The sequence below is a fragment of the Pan troglodytes genome, chromosome 21 (genome assembly GCF_028858775.2).
Source record: "Pan troglodytes isolate AG18354 chromosome 21, NHGRI_mPanTro3-v2.0_pri, whole genome shotgun sequence".
Taxonomy (NCBI): domain Eukaryota; kingdom Metazoa; phylum Chordata; class Mammalia; order Primates; family Hominidae; genus Pan; species Pan troglodytes.
In genome coordinates, this window is record NC_072419.2 from 41192750 (window position 1) to 41212960 (window position 20211).

Here is a 20211-nt window from a genome sequence, read left to right on the forward strand (position 1 = left end):
GGGAAAGCATTAGAGGCAAAAGGAAAGGATTTTCATTTTTCCAGGAATGCTGAAGTCAGGACTGTTTGAGGGGAGCCCTGTGTTTCTCAGACTCTCTTGTACCGTTTACATCAGGATCTGGGGCAGTTTTTAAAAATATGCTGATTCATGATTCCTACCCCCCACCTCATCGCTTGGCAGCCCCCAGGTGCCTTCCCTGTTTCTTCCTTCTGGGTTGTGATAGGCTTGTCTGCAGTCCGAAGCACCTGATACGAATTTTAGTTAAATGGAATGTATCAGTCCAGCTTCTAGGGAATTAACCATAAGTAAGACACAGCCACTGCTTTCAGTCTGATAAGATAGGCAATAAACTGCCTTTCTGAAGGAATCAGGGATGGTTTTTGGGGTCTTGAAGGATGGATAGGAAGGTATAGGTAGTGAAGGAGGTAGAGGTAGAGGTGAGAGGCTGGGATGGGGACAGTGTTCCAAATTGCAGGAACAAAAGCAGCAAAGGCTGGCTGGGTGCAGTGGCTCAGACCTGTAATCCCAGCACTTTGAGAGGCCGAGGCAGGTGGATTACTTGAGCTCAGGAGTTGGACACCAGGCTGGGCAACATGGCGAAACCCCGTCTCTACTAGAAATACAAGAATTAGCCGGATGTGTTGGCCCGTGCCTGTAATCCCAGCTACTCGGGAGGCTGCGGCGTGAGAATTCTTGAGCCCCGGAGACGGAGACTGCTGTGAGCTGAGATCACGCTGCTGAACTCCTGCCTGGGTGACAGCGTGAGACCCTGTCCTAAAAACAAAACAAACGAGCAGCGAAGGCATATAATTCTGAGGGTTGCTTGGCTTGTTTTACAGACACTGAGGAGTTTGGTGTGGATAATGAGGAAGGGCCTGAGGGTTGCAACAGGACTTAGGCGCTTAGGCTTGGAGAGGTAGCCTCAGACGCCAGTTCCACTGAGCAACAGGAGCTAAGGGCTTTAAGCAGGGGAAGGACATGGTTAGTTTTGTGTGTTAGGCACTGGTTACAGCGTGACAAATGGTTTGGAAGTGGGGAGATGGGCCAGAGAAAGAGCAGAGAGAGTTAAGATGTGAGATCATGAGGCCGTAGCCAGTGCAGCAGCTGTGGAGATGGAGCGAAGCGAACAGATCAAAGAAATTTAGGAGTGAGAACTCCTAGTGATCGTAAATCAGTGGCCCAACCCAGGGACCAAGATTCTTTTGACTCTTTTTTTTTTTTTTTTTTTTTTTTTGAGACGGAGTTTTCGTTCTTGTTGCCCAGGCTGGAGTGCAGTGGCACGATCTCAGCTCACTGCAACCTCCACTTCCCAGGTTCAAGCAGTTCTCCTGCCTCAGCCTCCCAAGTAGCTGGGATTACAGGCATCCACCACCACACCCGGCTAATTTTTGTATTTTTGGTAGAGACAGGGTTTCACCATGTTGGCCAGGCTGGTCTGAAACTCTTGAGCTCAGGTGATCCACCCGCCCCAGCCTCCCAGAGTGCTAGGATTACAGGCATTAGCCACTGCGCCCGGCCCCTTTTGACTCTTTAAATAAACCATGTACATTATCTGACTACAGGACAGGCTGAGTCCTCCAGTCTCCCGTGTGTGGTCGCGGGATAGGGGGAGATGGTGGCAGATAGGTGTCTGGTTATTCCCAGAACAATGTTTCCTGATGTCCTTTCCTTGTTGGCTTTTGTACCTGAGGGGATAAGCAGCTGTTAACTAGAATAGGCCCCAGGTGGCAGGAAGAGGCTCCTGGGTCAACCAGGAACAAAAGAAGCTATTTCTAGTGCAGCATGAAATTAAAAATCAAAAGCATGACCCAGGGTTCTCTGTGCAGGTTCCCCTCTTCCAAGACGGGTGCCAAGTGATGAGTATCAGGTGTCTATGGTGAGATTTGGGGAGGATCCCAGACCTTAACAGCCCTTTGGTTGAAACCTCTCACAATGTGGCAGGTAAGATGTCTTTATTCCCATTTTGTAGATGTGGCAGCTGAGCCTCAGAAGTTACGTGACTTGTTCAAGGTGACCCAGTTTGTGGTAGGACTGGGAGTGAAGGACTCTTGACTAAGAATCTTTCCAGGGAGTGTTTGCCCTTTCTGCACTCTCTGCTTGGGTGCTTTCCTCCAAAATCCTGGCATGACTGGCTCCTTTGGTCATTCAGATGTTTCATCCCTGGAGGCTGCCCCGCCCTATAAGTCTATCATGTTATCCTTTTCTTTTCTTTTTTTTGAGATGGAGTCTCACTCTGTTGCCCAGGCTAGAGTGCAGTGGTGCGCTCTGGGCTCACTGCAACCTCTGTCTCCTGGGTTCAAACAATTCTCCTGCCTCAGTCTCCTGAGTAGCTGGGATTACAGGCACGTGCCACCATGCCCGGCTAATTTTTGTATTTTTAGTAGAGACAGGGTTTCACCATGTTGATCAGGCTGGTCTCGAACTCCTGACCTTGTGATCCGCCCGCCTCTGCCTCTCAAAGTGCTGGGATTACAGGCGTGAGCCACCGTGCCCGGCCTTGTATTTTCTTCATAGTAGTTATTCATATCTGAAATTGTTGCTTTTATTTGTTTGCTGTTTCCCTCTGCTAGAATGTGAGCCCCATGAAAATGGGCCATGTCTGTCGTGTTCACCACTTTACCCCCAGGACCTGACTGGTGCCTGCCACATGGCAGATGCTCAATAATATTTGCTAACTGATGGAAATAGGTTGGGGAGAGAGAAAGAGAAGGAAACCAACATTTAATGAAAGCTGAGGATGTTTCAAGTACTTCTCACAAATTACCTCATTCAATCCCTTCACAGCCTTTCAAGGTAGAAATCGTATCTCCATTGGGTGAATAAGAAACCATGCTAAGCCAGGTCAAGTCTGTGGTTTGTTACTTTTGAGGCTATAGACTTGTCTGAGATCCATTAGTATAAAATTTTGCATCAGCTACGTGGAGGAATTCACAGACCTTCTCAGGCTCACTTGGGGATCTCATATCAAGAAACATAGGATTGGGGAACTTGCCCAGGGTCTTTTTGGCCCCAGGCCTTTGCTGGATCCTCACTCCCTGGCAAGGATGGAGTCCATGTAGTGGACTGTAGGGAACCTGCTGAAGATTCCGGAGCAGAGGGAGATGATTTGCCCTGAGCCTCTGGTGTCTCAGACCTGAGTTTGAATCCTGACTGTGGAGAAGTCATCTCACCTCTCCGAATCCCACTTTCCTCATTTTCTTTTTTTTCTTTCTTTTTTTTTTTTTTTTGAGATGGAGTCTCTCTCTGTCACCCAGGCTGGAGTGCAGTGGCACGATCTTGGCTCACTGCAACCTCTGCCTCCTGGGTTCAAGCAATTCTCCTGCCTCAGCCTCCCGAGTAGCTGGGATTACAGGCACACGCCACCATGCCCAGCTAATTTTTTGTATTTTTAGTAGAGACAGGGTTTCACCTTGCTGTCCAGGCTGGTCTCGAACTCCTGACCTCGTGATCTGCCTGCCTCAGCCTCCCAAAGTGCTGGGATTACAGGTGTGAGCCACTGCGCCTGGCTTTCCTCACTTTCAAAGTGAAATCTGTTTTTTCCTAACAATAACTACCCTTTATTGATCTGGTCGCTAAGTGCCAGGTACTTGGCTAATGACTTTACAGTCGTTATCTCACTTTCCCTTACCTCCCTATCACATCAGTATCTTTATAGCCTCCATTTTACAGCCGGGGAAAGGAAGGCTTGAAGAGGTATCCTGACTTGCCAAAGATCACAGCAGCAGTGTCAGCCATGGTGTTCCCACATATGTACCTTGGGACATGCCATGGGCTCAGACTTCCCAAAGCTAACTGTTGAATCAATTTCATCCTCTGTTCTTGGGGTTTGTGGGAACATTTGGGTCTGAATTAGGTGAAAAAAGGTATGCAGGGATGTACTTCACTGTGAATGGAGGCCAATCCCTTAATTTTGTGTCTTGCCTTTCTCCCTGCGAGGGCCTCTCTCCAAGTCTGGACTGTGGGTTTTTTTGTTTTTGTTTTTGTTTTTTTGAGACGGAGTCTTGCTTTGTAGCCCAGGCTAGAATGCAGTGGCGCCATCTCGGCTCACTGCAAGCTCCGCCTCCCGTGTTCACGCCATCCTCCTACCTCAGCCTCCCGAGTAGCTGGGACTACAGGCGCCTGCCACCACGCCCACCTAATTTTTTCTATTTTTAGTAGAGATGGGGTTTCACCGTGTTAGCCAGGATGGTCTCGATCTCCTGACCTTGTGATCCACCCGCCTCGGCCTCCCAAAGTGCTGGGATTACAGGCGGGAGCCACCGCGCCCAGCCACTGGACTGTGCCTTTTGATTGGAACATCTCTGTCAGCCCCAGGGTCTGCATCACACATGGTCTGCATCTGTGCACATGGCTACTGTCTCTTTTTAGCAGTGATATCACCCTGCCTCATACTGTTGTTTATGAGGCCATCTCCCCACCTGGCTGGGGGCCACTGCTTTGGCCATTCAGAGTGGAATTCCTCTGTCTTCCAGCCCCTAGCACAGGCCTGGGCCAGCATTGCTGCTCAGGAAATGCCTGTGGAATCAAAGTGAGGACTGTCCCAGGTGTTGAGGATTTACTGTATGCTAGGCCTGTCCCTGACACTTTATATGTGTTATCTCATTTACACCCCCACAGTCATCCTGGGAGGGAGAAGTTACTCTGCCTATTTTACTGAGAAGAAACAGACTAATTGAAGTTGGGCTTTGCCTTAGGCCCTCTTGTGGTGGTTGATGGCACGAGGGCCAACTCTAGGGTCTGTGCCCTGGTCGTGTTTGAGGTGTGTGGGCTGAAAAAGGGAAGACACACTTCAAGGCTCCAGGGATCCTCAGAGACCTTCTACTAACAGGTTCCCAGTCCGGCTCTCATTTCATCCGTGAGGACACAGAAGGTTAGAAAGGGGAGATAACTTACTTATAGACCCTCTTCTCCACTTGTTATATACTTATGTATCCACTTACTTTTTGGCAGGATGGATCTGTTTTGACTCAACATTGTACCACCCATGTAGCCCAGTGCCTAATCCAGGTTGATGCCCAGTCAATACTTTTACATTTTATTTATTATGAAACCACTGAGAAAGGTATAAAAATTAACAGAACAAATACCTGTGTACCTACCATCCAGCTTGCAAAATAAAACACTGCTAATATAAAGACCTTTTTGTTTCCCTCCATGACTGACCCCCCAACCCAAGAAGTAAAGACTCTCCTGATTTGGTGTTTATTATTCCTATGCAATGTTTATTGAGATATAATTCATGCACCATAAAATTCCCCCTTTAAAGTGTACAATTCAGTGGTTCTTGGTATATTTACAAGATTGTACAACCATTACCACTGTCTCATTCCAGAATATTTTCATCACCACAGAAAGAAACCTCATCCCTATTAGTAGTTACTCCGCAATTCTCCTTCTCCCCAGCCCCTGGCAACCAGTAATTTACTTTCTTTGTCTATGGATTTGCCTTTTCTGAATATTTCCTGTAGGTGGAATCCTACAATCTGTGGCCTTTTGTAACTAGCATCTTTCACTTAGCATAATGTTTGCAAGGTTCATCCATGTTGTAGCATGGATCAGAACTTTATTCCTTCATATGGCTGAATAGTCTTTCATTGTACAGATATATCACACTCTGTTCCTCCACTCATCAGTTGATAGGCATCTGGGTTGTTTCCACTTTTTGCCATTAAGAATAATGCTGCTATGGCCAGGAGTGGTGGCTCGTGCCTGTAATCCCAACACTTTGCGAGGTTGAGGTGGGAGGATCACTTGAGCTGAGGAATTCAAGGCCAGCCTGGGCAACATAAGGCTCTCTACAAAAAAATTTAAAAATTAGCCGGGCGTGGTGGCATGCGCCTGTCATCCCCGCTACTAGGGAGGCTGAAGTGGGAGGATCACTTGAGCCCAGTAGGTCAAGGCTGCAGGGACCTATGGTCACGCCACTGCACTCCAGCCTGGGTGACAGAGCGAGACCCTGTCTCAAAAATAATTATAATAATGCTGCTGTGAACATTCATGTACAGGTTTTTGTGTGAATGTTTTCTGTTCTCGTGGGTAGATACCTAGGAGTGGAATTGCCGGGTAATATGGTAAGTATATGTTTAACTTTTTGAGGAACTGCTGTTTTCCAAAGTGGCAGCAATTGTATCAGAGCTCCAATTTTTACATCCTCACCAATACAGTTATCCCTCTGTATCTGTGGGGAATTGGACCTCCCATGGATACCAACATCCAAGGATACTTAAGTCCCTTATATAAAATGATGTAGTGTTTCATATATGCTTAAGTCCCTTATATAAAATGGTGTAGTGTTTCATATAAACTATATGCATCCTCTCATATACTCTTTAATTTTGTTTTATTTTATTTTAAATTTAAATTTATTTTTATTTATTTTGAGACAAGGTCTCACTCTGTCAGGCTGGAGAGCAGTGGTGCGATCATAGCTCACTGCAGCCTTGAACTCCTCGGTTCAAAGGATCCTCCTGTCTCAGCTTCCCAAGTAGCTGAGACTACAAGCGAGAGCCACCAAACTGTCCTTTCCATGTACTTTAAGTCATCTCGGCCGGGTGCAGTGGCTCACGCCTGTCATCCCAGAACCTCAGGAGGCCAAGGCTGGCAGATCACCTGAGGTCAGGAGTTCGAGACCAGCCTGGCCAACATGGCGAAAACCCATCTCTACTAAAAATACAAAAATTAGCTGGGCGTGGTGGCGCACGCCTGTAGTCCCAGCTATTCAGGGAGGCTGAGGCAGAGAATCGCTTGAACCCCAGAGGCAGAGGTTACAGTGAGCTGAGACTGCGACACTGCACTCCAGCCTGGGTGACAGAGCGAGACTCCGTCTCAAAAAAAGAAGTCATAAATGCTATATAAATTGTTATACTGTATTGTTTAGGGAATAATGACAAGGAAAAAAGTCTGTACATGCTCAGTACAGTTGAAACATTGTTTTCAAATATTTTCAAGCTGCAGTTGGTTGAATCCACAGATGTGGAACCCATGGATATGGAGGTCCCACTGTACTTGTCTGATTGTGGCCATCCTAGTTGGTCATTGTGGTTTTGATTTGCATTTTCCTAATGACAAATAATGCGCATATCTTTTCATGTGCTTATTGGTAGTTTGTATATCTTCTTTGGAGAAGGGTCTATTTAAATGTTTTGCTTATTTGTAAGTTATTTGTCCTTTTATTATTGGGTTGTAGGAATTCTTTATATATTCAGGATAGTAGATCTTTCCTTATATGTGATTTGCCAATAATTTGTCCCATTCTGTGGATGGTCTTTTCTGTTTTTCGATAGTATCTTTTGAAGCACATATTTTAAAATTTTGACGAAGTCCAATTTATTTATTTTTTCCTTTGCTTGTGCTTTGAGTGTCGTATCTACGAAACCATTGCCTAATTCGAAGGTCACAAAGATTTACACTTACTTTTTCTAAGAGTTTTATAGTTTTGGCTCTTAAATTTAAGTCTTTGATTCATTTTGAGTTAATTTTTATATAGGATGTGAGGTAGGTCTTATGCATTTTTACCCTTTTATTAGGTGTATTTCTAAGCAATATATGACACTTTTTCATGGTATTTGCACTTTTAAGTGGTAAATTATATGATTCTTTTGCAGCTTGCTTTTCTCTTTCAGTGTTATATCAGGAGATTTATCCATGTTTTAAGGGGAAATAGTTCATTCATTTTCACTGCTCTATAGGTTTCATTGCATAAAAATACCAAAGTGGCAGCAATTGTATGAGAGTTTTGTTTATTCTCCTGTGAATGGTCACTTGGGTTCTCTAGTATTTTATTACTATATATGGTAAAAAGACTAATAGATGCCTCCTGTGTAGTGTGTTGAAGGTTGTGAGCATATTCAGACTTACAAGGTAATACAAAGTTTCTTTCCCAAATGGTTTTGCAAATGTGCACTCCTGCCAGCAGTGTATTAGAATTGCCCTCATTCTGCATCCTCACCGAGACAGAATTGTCAAGGTTTCTAGCTTTTGTCAGTCTAGTGATGTGAAATGGTGTCTTGTTGTGATTTTCCAGATTAATAGCAAGATTTGTTTTTCAGTAAGTGTTTACATGGTTGGATGGATGAATGCATGAAAGCAGAAGGGGCCCAGAATAACCCTTTACTCTGCCTGTTGTTGGAGGATGGCAGGGCTCTGGGCCTAGACTATGTGGCTCTCTGTAGGGATACCGTGGAGCTAGAGAATGTTGGGGCAGGCTGACAACTCTAGATATGGGAGAGGACGGTTGTCACCTTGAAACTAGTGATGGGAGCTTCTCTCTACCCAGGGAGAGGCTATCATCCTGCTCTTCCATCTCCTTGAATTTTCCAAGAAGGGAGGGAGTGGAGAAAGAGTGAAGCCAAAAAAGAATTCCTGGGACTGGGCGCGGTGGCTCACGCCTGTAATCCCAGTACTTTGGGAGGCCAAGACAGGAGGATCACTTCAGACCAGGAGATAGAGACCAGCCTGGGCAACATAGTGAGATCCCACCTCTACAAAAAATTTTTGTAAAATTAAAAAACAAGGGAATTGCCTAAGGATGAGAGGTCACAGTGGCCTAAGTGACCCTTAGGAATGACCCTTTTTCTGGGACTTTTTCATGATCTTTATATTGGTGTGACATGAACTTTCCTTGTTTAATCTACTGAGTTTGGAGATGGTCTTAATGATAATAAGAAAATGAATAGTAATGATTATATGTTGAACTCTTATGTGCCAGGCACTTACGCCTTTTCTTTTTAAAAATATATATTATCTCATTCAATTCCTATGGGACAGGTACTATTAGTATTCCCATTTTATTTTATTTTTTAAATAGGGATGAGTCTCACCGTGTTGTCTAGGCTAGTCTCAAACTCCTGGCCTCAAGTGACCCTCTTGCCTTGGCCTCCCAAAGTACTGGGATTACAGGCATGAGCCACCGCACCTGGCTCATTCCTGTTTTATAGATGAGGAATCAGAAGATCAAAGAGACAGAGCAACTCTGAGGGTTTGCACATAGGCAGTTGGACTCCAGAACTCTTAGGCATCATGCTGTGTGGTTAATCTGGCTCAGCCAAATCCACTAGAGCAAAGAAAAGAGAGGCTTGCCCAGGCTTGGGTGAGAAACAGGAGTCAGAATATTCACTGGGCCTGGCATGAGGGTGCAGCAGGGAGCAGAGCGAGAGGCCGCTGGGAAAGATGGTTCTCAAAAGCAGAAGCCTCACGCCAGGGGACATGGCCCATCAGCAAGCACATGGGTGCCTCTTCTGGGCATGCTGGCTGCTGGGGACCCAGAATGGGATCTGTCTGCTCCTGGGTCTCAAGAAAGACCTGTCTTGTGGGGTAGACAGATGATAATAAGCAGACTTACCCATAAGTGTAATACACTCAGAAATGGGGACATGTGATACAGAGGGTGAAGAGAGAACCTTTATAGAAAGGACCTAGTTTAGCTAATGTAGTCAAAGGAAGCCCCTTTGAGGAGGTGACATTTGAGTGGAGGCTCGAGAAGAAGGAAGCAGCCATGCCCCAGTTTGGGGAAAGAGTAAATGGCAGATGCAGAGTCCCTGAGACAGAAAGGAGCTGGTTTAGTTGTAAACTCTCAGAAGGCCACTGTATCTGGAGTGATATGAGTGAGAGGGTGGGGCTACTGTAGATGGGCTGGTCAGTTGGCAGGGCCAGGTCAGGCTGGGTCTCCAGGCCAGGGTCAACATATAGGTCTATAGCCAACATGTTTAAATAAGGCCCATAAGACTGTCTTCTTGCTGTCCCTGAGAACTGGGTGTTGGCATATTTGGGAGGGACTGAATCCTGATGCCTAGGCTGGGAAAGAGGGTCGGGGGGTGGGGAGAATTCTTGGCTTCTGGCCCTGGAAAGCTGGAACAAGAATTTGGAGGCTGCATCCCACTGACTCCCAGATGGGTTGGAGGGTGGGTGGCCTCAGCCACCAGGGCCCGGTGATAAGGTGGCACCACATACTGATAGCTGTCCAGATATCCTTCCACAGGTGAACGGTTCATCAAACTGTGGCGCATCCATACATACCATGAGTACCACTCAGCAATAAAGACACAAACATGAAATGAGCAACACCTTGGAAGAATCTCCAGGGACTTATGTGGAGTGAAAAAAGCCAGTCTCAAAAGAGTACATCCTATATGATTTCATTTATGTAACATTTTGGAATGACAGTTTTAGAAACAGAGGACAGACTGGTGGTTGCCAGGGGTTAAAGATGGGAGGGAAGTTAGTGTGGTTATATAAGGGCAACACCTTTTTATTGTTAGAACTGTTCAGTGTCTTGGTGGTGGTGGAAGATCTGTGAATTGACACGGGTGATGAAGTCGTATAGAACTTAATACATGCAGATGTGCGTGCACACACACACGCTCACAACTAGTACATGTAAAACTGGGAAAATCTGAATAAGATCGGTACATTATATCAGTGTCAATAGTACAGAGTTACTGTACTATTGCTTATAATCGCATGCGAATATACAATTATCTCAATAGAAATTTTAATTAAGAAATGAAATTTGGCTAGGCATGGTGAGGCACGCCTATAGTCCCAGCTACTTGGGAGGCTGAGGCAGGGGGACTGCTTGAGCCAGGAGTTCAAGGCTGCAGTGAGCTATGATTATGCCACTGTACTCAAACATGGGTAACAGTGATACCTTGTCTTTAAAAAAATTTTTTTTTTAAAAGGGAGGCTGAGCACGGTGGCTCACACCTGTAATCCCAGCACTTTAGGAGGCCGAGGCGGGTGGATCACGAGGTCAGGAGTTCGAGACCAGCCTAGCCAACATAGTGAAACCCCGTCTCTACTAAAAATATGAAAATTAGCTGGGCATGGTGGCGCGCACCTGTAGTCCCAGCTACTGGGGAGGCTGAGGCAGGAGAATCGCTTGAACCCAGCAGGCGGAGGTTGTAGTGAGCCGAGATCACGCCACTGTACTCCAGGCTGGGAAATGGAACGAGACTCCATCTAAAAAAAAAAAAAAATAGGAAATTTAAGGCCCAAAGCATTAGATAGAATGATAGAGATATTTGTACTATAAAATTTTCAGCGATGGAAAAAAAATCTGAAGGCTCTGCTCAAGGAGGTCTCTTGTCCTTGAGTTAGCAAAGTCACAGGGAGGTAGGCAGTGTGCCCCCAGCTGTGGTAGCAAGCAGGGTCACCCTCAGGACACTCAATATAGAGCGGTGGTACCCTCAGACCCTCTGGGTAGGTTTCCCAGCTTAGCCTTTTGGGCCTCCCTCTGCCCCTCACCCCTCAAGCTGATTGACCACGATCACAAGGGTAGAGCAGAGCTACAGCACCCCCCGCCCTCCACTGCTGCTTGGTCTTTCATGGAGAACAGACATTCTCCTGCTCCCCACTCCACCAGGTTAGGTAAGGACCCTTCCTGGGGAGGCCCCTGTGTCAACTGTGCTTAACCGTCTGTGCCTGTGTGTCCCGCAGCAGCCTAAGACTCCTGAACCTTCAGAACAAACCTGATGCCAATTCCAACCTGGAGGGCACGGGAGAGTGTTTGTTTGAGGCACTGAACTACATGGGAAACTGACCAAGCCTGGGGCAAGCCCATTCTGAGACCCCAGGCAGGGCCTCAGCTTTGGTCCAGGATTTGTGGGGTGGTTTTACAAGATCCTGGGATTTCACGTGTGGGCCCCACTAAGACCTCTCTTCCAGAATGTTGGCTGCATTGGGCACTGTCTCAAATTCCACCTACAGAGTGGCAGACCCAAGGCTTCCCGCCATAGTACCCCAACATCCACAGAGCCACAGCTGCATCCTCAAATTAATTGACATCTTCCCATGGGCTGAGCACTTTGTTTCATTTGTTTCTCTCAACCACATTACAAGGTAGGTCTTCTTTGTGTATTTATTTTGCAGAGAAGGAACCCAGGGCTCAGAGAAGTTACGTAACTTGCCCAGGGTCACTCAGCTTGTAAATGGCAGAGCAAGGATTTGAAAAGGCAGTCCTGACATGTGGCAGGCCTGAACGAGTCCCTGCAGATGCAAAGCTGAAGGAGAAACATTGCCTGCTCTTAAGGAGCTAATGATAATATCACCAGATATTTACATAGTGCTTATGATGGGTCAGGCACAGGCTAGGCTCTCTGCATGTGTTATTTCATTGATTCCACACCACAACCCAGTGGAATAAGGTTATGCCTGTTTTATGATGGAAATTGAAGCTCCGTGAGGAAGAGGGACCTATTCAAGGTCACATAGTGAGTTGGAAAGTCTGACCTCCTCTTGTTGGCTTCTTCCATCCTCCAGGCTGGCCTCCCAGGCCCCTCCCTGCTCCTGGTCTGTACACCCCTTCTCCCTTACACTCGGCTAAGCCTTGTCCATGGCCCCTGCCCCTTTCATTTCTATTCTTAGCATAGTTTGGAGCCTGCGGTTGGGCCACATTATCTGGATGGTGACCCCTGGGGGTACATCTTCTACCCCAGTGTATCCTTTAGCCCTTCCTGTCTCTTCCAGCTGTGCAGCAAGGGGAGTGTTAGAGGGGCCATTACACTGCGGCGGCCTACCTAAGTATGCACAGCGCACGTAGCGTAGAGGATGGAGCCCGCAGGACACCCTTAATGCCCTTACCTGGCAGGGAGGCCAGCACACAAGGGGCTGGGGGCGGGACTGGGCTTCTTGGGGTTGAGTGGTTCTGGAAGCCGATATGAGCAGCAGCAACTGCTGGCATTATCTAGGCTCTAAGAATAGCTTGGGATGAAGAGTCAGAGGTTGAGGCCAGGGAAGAGGACAGGAGCCTGTTCCTACTGCCCCCTCCTGCTGCTTGGCCTGGAAGCTGGGAAGCCTGCCTCCTGGCTCACCATTTGCTCTGGGATGGTTTTGCATAGACACATCTTGTCCACCACTGGACTGGAGGAAAGAGGGTACCCCTGGGACTCAGACCTAGGCTGCTTGACCTCAGGCTGAAGGCAGTGGCCCCACTCTCTGAGGACCAGCCCTCACCCAGGCCCCTCACCACTGGCACAGAGTAGGGGTTTGTATTTTTCAAGGATCATGCTGGAAGTGACCCTTATTCATTTAGCAAACACTTTAAAAATAGGTTATACATACACGATTTAAAGTTCAAAGGGTTTACAAGGGAAAAAAAAAAATCACTCTGCCTTCCTTCCCTGGCCCCCAGCTACCAAACACTGTTACCAGCTTTCTTGGGTGACTTCCAAAGGCAGTCCATCCATAGATAAGCACACAGATGCACAAATGTCTCTCTCTCCCAATTTTTACGCAGGAGATGGCATAGCCCATACATTCTTCTGCTCCTTTTTTTTTTTTTTTTTTTTTTTTTTGAGATGGAGTCTAGCTCTGTCGCCCAGGCTGGAGTGCAGTGGCATGATCCCGGCTCACTGCAACCTCCGTCTCCTGGGCTCAAGCAATCCTCCTGCGTCAGCCTCCCGAGTAGCTGGATTACAGGCACCTGCCACCATGCCCAGCTAGTTTTTTGTATTTTTAGTAGAGACAGGGTTTCACCACGTTGACCAGGCTGGTCTTAAACTCCTGACCTCAGGGGATCTGCCTGCCTCGGCCTCCCAAAGTGCTGGGATTACAGGTGTGAGCCACCGTACCCGGCCACAACTTTTTTTTTTTTGTAACCTAATGATCTATCTTGGAAATAAAAGCAATGACGTATTGAGTCTCCACTAGTGTCAGGTACTATTCTAAGCACTTTAGATGGTTTAACTCATATAATGCTCATCACAGCACTAGGAGGTAGGTCCTGTTTGTGAATCTCCACCATTAAGAGGTTTAGTCATTCTCCAAGACTTCGTGCCTGATAACTGGCAGAGCCAGGACTAAAACCCAGGCAGCCTCACTTTAGATGAGATGCTCCTTCCTCACTGCTCTGTGCTGCCTCCCAAGCTTGAGACATGTTGAGACTCACGTCATGCCCTCCCTCTTCCTAAGGGCCAAGGTAAGCCATGTATGGTGAACACTTACCACGTACCAGGCTGAGGCTGGGCTACTGCAGTGTAAGGGAGACCAGGCCTCTGTCCTCATGGAACTGTCATCCCAGTGCCCATGAGTGTCTGCCAGCCAAGGCAGGAGGAGGGAAACCCACTTGTCTCATACCCATGTGCCCTTGTATAGGTCTGCTGTTCAGACACACCCTGGTCCCATGTCCACTAGTCCTGTAGTCACACCGCCTCTGAGCTGGAAGGCCTTAGAGCCCAGAGTTACAGATGGGAACATAGGGGCCCAAACAGAGGTGGACACGAGAGATCATCAGGTGGCCCTGGTGAGACTCATCCCCTGCCTCCCGGGATCTATTTCAGCAGGGTGGGTGGGGGGTGACTTTAATCCAGGGCGCAACCATTGTTTGAAGTTGGAAACAATTGAAGGACAAGGGAGCTATAGATAGATCCACAGCTGCTGTCACTTGTCCCAGCCTGGGCACTGGGCCTGAGCATTGTCTACAGAGGGGCACTCTAAGCAGTGAGGCCCACTCCTGGGGGTGGGAGGTTGGCCCAGCCCAGCTCAGCTCAGCTCGGCTCTAGAGATAAAGAGTCAGAGGCCAAGACAGAAATACAGAGTCTTGGAAGGCAGAGAGTGGGACAGGACAACATCGAAAGAACAAGACCCTTGAGAGATACGATGGACTCCCATCAAATATCGACAATACTCAGACTGGCTGGGGGTGGGAGGGCAGACGCAGGGCCTGAGCCACAGGTTGAACTCAAGGATGCGGCATGTCAGAGACCTGGACCAGAGTGGGTGCTGGGGTCTGGAGCACCTCAGCCCAGCTCAGGTCTTTCTGTCCATCCCTCCAGAACAGCTGTTCATGTTAATCACTCTTGGGGGCAGCCAGTCTGAGGTACCCTTGTGTGTGCTCGGGGAGGCCTCGAGGTCTTCCGAAGTGAGAGGTTGTGCTGTCAGGCCTGGTCATGGCTTGAATTCACTGTATGACATCAAGCAAGGACCTGCTTCTCTCTTTGCGGCTCAGTTTCCCCAGCTGTCCAATGAGAGAGCTGGTTGGCATGATGGCTGAAGGGCCCCTTCATCCTCCAATGATGTCAGGAGATTTCCTTTTATGTGTCTAACTCCCTCCTCTTGCTGTGGCTGAGGTCGCAGTCCCCTCCTTTCTTTGTCCTTTGTGAGGATGGGGGACAGCTGGTTCCCCACCCCCTCCCCCCAGTAACCTTTCAGCCATAAATCCATGCTGAGGCATCTCTCCTCCGGATAAACAGCCCTGATGCCTTTTGGCTGCCCTCGTCCTATTTTTTGCTTCAAGCCTCAGAGCTGGGGCCCACTTGGGCCCTCTGCAGCTGCCCAGGGCCCCAGGAGGGGTACAAACCTGGGACAAGCAGGGGCCCAACCACCCCCAGTGTGCCAGGGTCGTGGGCCCCTTTCTGGGCCTCACCACCTTGCACTGGGACCATTATGGCAGCCTCCTCCTGAGTCCTTCTTCCTGCCACCGGCCTCACCCCTTCAGTGCATCCTCCACACCAGCTGCCACAGGGAGCTTAGGAACACATAAATCTGACCGCACTGTCAAATTCCGTTGCTCAGAGCTCTTTGATGCAAAAAATAAATAAATAAAAATGCCTTTGATGGCACCCCAACTCCTGCAGGATAAAGCTCCAGATCTGAATCTGGCCTTTGAAGCCCTTCACAGTCCAGCCCACTACCCAGTCCTGCCCCACTCCCCTTTATGCCCCTGGTGGCCCAGCTGCAGCTGGTGGGGCTGCTTGGGCCCATCTTCACCCCCTACCCTGCCTTGGAGTTCTAGGTCATGCTGTCCATTTCCTGTCCCCTCTTGCCACCTCCACGCCAGACCCATCTGCTCTCACCCGGGTGACAGCAGCAGCTCGCCCCGCTGCCTCCCCTGCCCCTTCCAAGCCGTTCGAGTGGTCACTATGAAACTTCAGCTCACTCACATTTCTGCTCTCACAGGCTCCCTTTGCACTTGCAATACAACCCTGGGTCCCTTCCAAGTCCTTCAAGGCTCTGAATGATCTGCCTGTCCACCCTCACCTTGGAAAACTCTCCCCTTGTTGACCACTAGGACGGCACCTTAAACATCCCAAGCTGTTTTCTGCCTCATGGCTCTTGTATTTGCTGTTCCTTCTGCTTGGAATACTGTTCCAAGGGCTTCCCGCCTGACTGGCTTCTTGGCACTCTCTGGTCTCACCTTCAGTATCGCCTCTTCAGAGAGGCCCTCCCTCACCCACCAGAACGAAGTACACGTACCCCATTACCCTCCAGGCCATACTTCTTGTTTCATGCTTACCACTTGCCACAATCTTTAGTTACCTTAAAAATGTGTTTGCTTGTTTATTTTTTGCTTCTCCAGGGGAGTGTCAGCTCTATGAGGGAAGGAACCTTGTTGCCATACCCCTCTTCCTGGCAGTCTGGGTGTCACACTTGTTTGTTTTGAGTCAGGGTCTTGTTCCTGTTGCACACGCTGGAGTTCAGTGGCATGATCTCAGCTCACTGCAGTCTTGAACTCCTGGGATCAAGCAATCCTCTCGCCTCTCAGCCCCCTGAGTAGCTGAGATTGTAGGCGTGTACCATCATGCCCAGCCAATTTTTAAATTTTTTGTCGAGACAGGGTCTTGCTATATCAGCCTCGGCTGGTCTTGAACTCCTTGGCTCAAGTGATCCTCCTGCCTCAAGCCTTCCAAGTTACTGGGATTATCATAGGTGTGAGCCATCATGCCTGGTTAATTTTAAAAATATTTTTTTGTAGAGATGTCACAGGGAGCTTACAAACACATAAATCTGAACACACTGTCAAATTCTCTTGCTCAGAGCTCTTTGATGCAAAAAATAAATAAATAAAAATGCCTTTGATGGTGCCCCAACTCCTGCAGGATAAAGTTCCAGATCTGAATCTGGTCTTTGAAGCCCTTCACACTCCAGTCCCAACTGCTCAGTCTTGCCCCGCTCCCCTTTATGCCCCAGTGGCCCAGCTGGTCTCAAACTCCTGGCCTCAAGTGATTCTCCCACCTTGGCCTCCAAAAGTGCAGGGATTATGGGCATAAGCCACTGCGCCCAGCCTTCAAACTAGCTTTTATCCTTCAGACTCCTCCGTGTTGATGTCTTCCTTGAGTATCTTTCCTTTCCTAGACAATGAGTGTCTTTTGTTCCATGTGTCCTTTCCAGCTGTAGAAGCATTATTCACAGAGTCCTTCGATGTCTTTACCCAAAGAAGAAATTCCAGGCATTGGGTTACATTGAGGGCAGATACATTTTGGGCTGGGATCTAAAATCCTGGAGTCTCACTCTCCTGAAATCGGAACGAACTTCAAAGGTCATCCAGTTCAGAGGCCTCAGCCCTGGTCGACCTCTGCCTGAGTCTTCCTTGGTGCTGGCAGGCTCACTTTCCTCCAAGGCAGCCTCTCCCGCTGCTGATGGGCTGAGATGGTGAAAAGTCCCCTTTTGCATGCATCCACATCCTGCTTCCTGTCGCTGCCCATGGATCTACTTTTGAGGCTACACAAGTCACATCAGCTCCCTCTGCTCCAGGACAGCTCTTCAAGTTTTTTTGATTTTTTGTTTTTTGAGAGGGAGTCTTGCTCTGTTGCCCAGGCTGGAGTGCAGTGGCACGATTTCAGCTCACTGCCACTTCCAGCTCTCAGGTTCAAGTGATCCTCCTGCTTCAGCCTCCCCAAGTAGGTGGGATTACAGGCACACGCCACCATGCCTGGCTAATTTTTTTTTTTTTTTTTTTTTTGAGACGGAGTCTTGTTCTGTTGCCCAGGCTGGAGTGCAGTGGTGCGATCTCGGCTCACTGCAACCTCCGCCTCCTGGGTTCAAGTGATTCTCCTGCCTCAGACTCCCGAGTAGCTGGGATTACAGGCGCCTGCCACCATGCCTGGCTAATTTTTTTGTATTTTTAGTAGAGACAGGGTTTCACCATGTTGACCAGGCTGGTCTCAAACTCCTGAACTCAGGTAATCCACCCGCCTTGGCTTCCCAAAGTGTTGGGATGACAGGCATGAGCCACCATGCCCAGCCTTTTTTTTTTTTTTTTTTTAAAGTAGAAACGGGGTTTCATCATGTTGGCCAGGCTGGTCTCAAACTCATGAGCTCAAATGATCCACCTGCCTCAGCCTCCGAAAGTCCTGGGATTACAAGCTCTTCAGGTATTGAAAGTCAGTATCTTAAGTCCTTGCAGGTTATAGTATTTGTTGCAAATCACTCAGAGCATTGGGTTTCCTCTTTGCGTTGTCATGTTTGTTTGTGAGCTTATCTCAGCAGGAAGATGCACCCTGGGTGGTGGAAGGGAACCTACGAGGAAGATCTAGACCCATTTTGAGGCTTGGCTTCTCAGCCCCAGGTTCATACACTGAGTAGGTAACTCTAGGACTCAGACCCACATGATAGGTGTAAGTTAGACTTGCTAGAGGTTCTGATTCTCCAGGCTAATTCTGTTGGTCCCTGACAAGAAACCCTACCTTCTGAGCATCCTTGAACAATGAAAAGAATTTTTCCCACTTTCTGGGCTTTCTATAAATTGCTCCAGCCCAGCTCTCCAGCCTCTGATGCCATAGGAGATTAAAATCCTATTATCTATCAGGTTTGGTTCATTCACTTACTAGGTATTTATTGACTTTCTATGATGTGCAGGCACTTGGCAAGGTGCCGGGGACACAGACCAAGCTCCTGCCCTTGTGCAGGTCTTTTCTAGTGGCAGGAGGTAGGCAAGGTACAATCTAAGCTCTACAAAGAGAATTGAAACAGTGAGGTTCTCACAGAGACAATGCGGAGAGAAAGAAGAAAGGAATACATAATGTAGGATTCCATTCAAACAAATTCTGAAAATAGACAACACTAATCTCTGAGGTTAGAAGTCAGTATTATATTGTGGATCAAGCAAGAGTCGGTATAAAAAAAATAAAAATAAAAAAGAAGTCAGTATTCTATTACCCTAGGTGAGGGATGGCCCGAAGGGGATAATTTTTCATAATTTCTGTTTTTGTACAGGGTACGGTTTTGTTTTGTTGTTGCTTTTGAGACTGGGTCTGTTGCCCAGCTGGAGTGCAATGGTGTGATCTCGGCGCACTGTAACCTCTGCCTCCTGGGTTCAAGCGGTCCTCCCACCTCAGCCTCCTGAGTAGCTGAGACTACAGGTGCACGCCACCATGCCTGGCTAATTTTTGTTTGTTTGTTTGTTTGTTGTAGAGATGGGGTTTTGATGTGTTGCCCAGGCTGGTCTTGAACTCCTGAGCTTAAGTGATGTGTCCCCCTGGGCCTCCCAAAGTGCTGGAATTACAGACATGAGGTACTGTGCCTGACCCAGGGTATGTTTACTTTGAGAAAATTCATCAAACTTTATAAGCTCATTCACTGCAGCCTTGACTGTAATGGCAAAAGACTGAAAACAATCGAAATGTCTACCGAGAGGGGACCCGCGTCATTTCCTAATGGAGACACACTGTAGGACTAATTCCTAATAGGGTCTGGGTGGCTGTAATTTTGATAAATATTGCCAAGTTTGGCACTGTAATTTTTTTTGAGACGGAGTCTCGCACTGTCGCCCAGGCTGGAGTGCAGTGGTGCCATCTCCACTCACTGCAAGCTCTGCCTCCCGGGTTCACGCCATTCTCCTGCCTCAGCCTCCAGAGTAGCTGGGACTACAGGTGCCCGCCACCACCTCTAATTTTTTTGTATTTTTACTAGAGACGGGGTTTCACTGTGTTAGCCAGGATGGTCTCGATCTCCTGACCTCGTGATCCGCCCTCCTCGGCCTCCCAAAGTGCTGGGATTACAGGCGTGAGCCACTGCACTTGGCCGGCACTGTAATTTTAAATGTGTTCATGTAATATGCACACAGTAAAGTGCATACATCTTAGATGTACAGCTTGATTTGTTTTGCAAAGTGCACGCACCTGTGTCCCATGGCTCTACTCGGCGTATAGAGCATTTCCTGCCTCCCAGAGGCTCTCTGGTGCCTCCAGCCATTACCCTCCCTCAGAGGACCACTCTGCCACTTCTGTCACCATAGGCGAGTTTTGCCTGTTTTGAATGTAGATGGTTGAAAATGTAGCTGGGAAATTATTTCTCTATATTTCGTCTAGCACACCTGTGCATTTGGAATGGGAGCGCATCGGTCGGAGGACTTCCCGTGTGAGCCTGGTCTGGCCTCTGGCTGGAACCCTGGATCTGGAACTCCATTGTTCCATGTGTCTGGCGTCTGAGGTTCTCAGATCCTTTCATTCTCTATTCTAAAATCCTGTGGCGTCACGGAGCCCTGAATGGGGTGATGGA

The 20211-nt window shown here is 48.0% G+C and overlaps 1 protein-coding gene across 4 annotated transcripts in view; it reads left to right on the plus strand.

Moving 5' to 3' along the window:
- Window positions 1–20211, plus strand: part of MYH7B (myosin heavy chain 7B) — a 46639-nt gene that overhangs the window by 356 nt on the left and 26072 nt on the right. For 2 of the 4 annotated variants that reach the window (XM_054674666.2, XM_016937750.4), the window contains exon 1: window positions 19142–19225. In XM_054674666.2, coding sequence (XP_054530641.1) covers window positions 19221–19225 — 5 coding nt within the window. In that variant the 5' untranslated portion in view covers window positions 19142–19220. Of the gene's footprint in view, window positions 1–1826; window positions 1942–19125; window positions 19226–20211 lie in introns of those variants that run through there. The other 2 variants (XM_016937749.3, XM_024352219.3) reach the window with 2 other exon arrangements.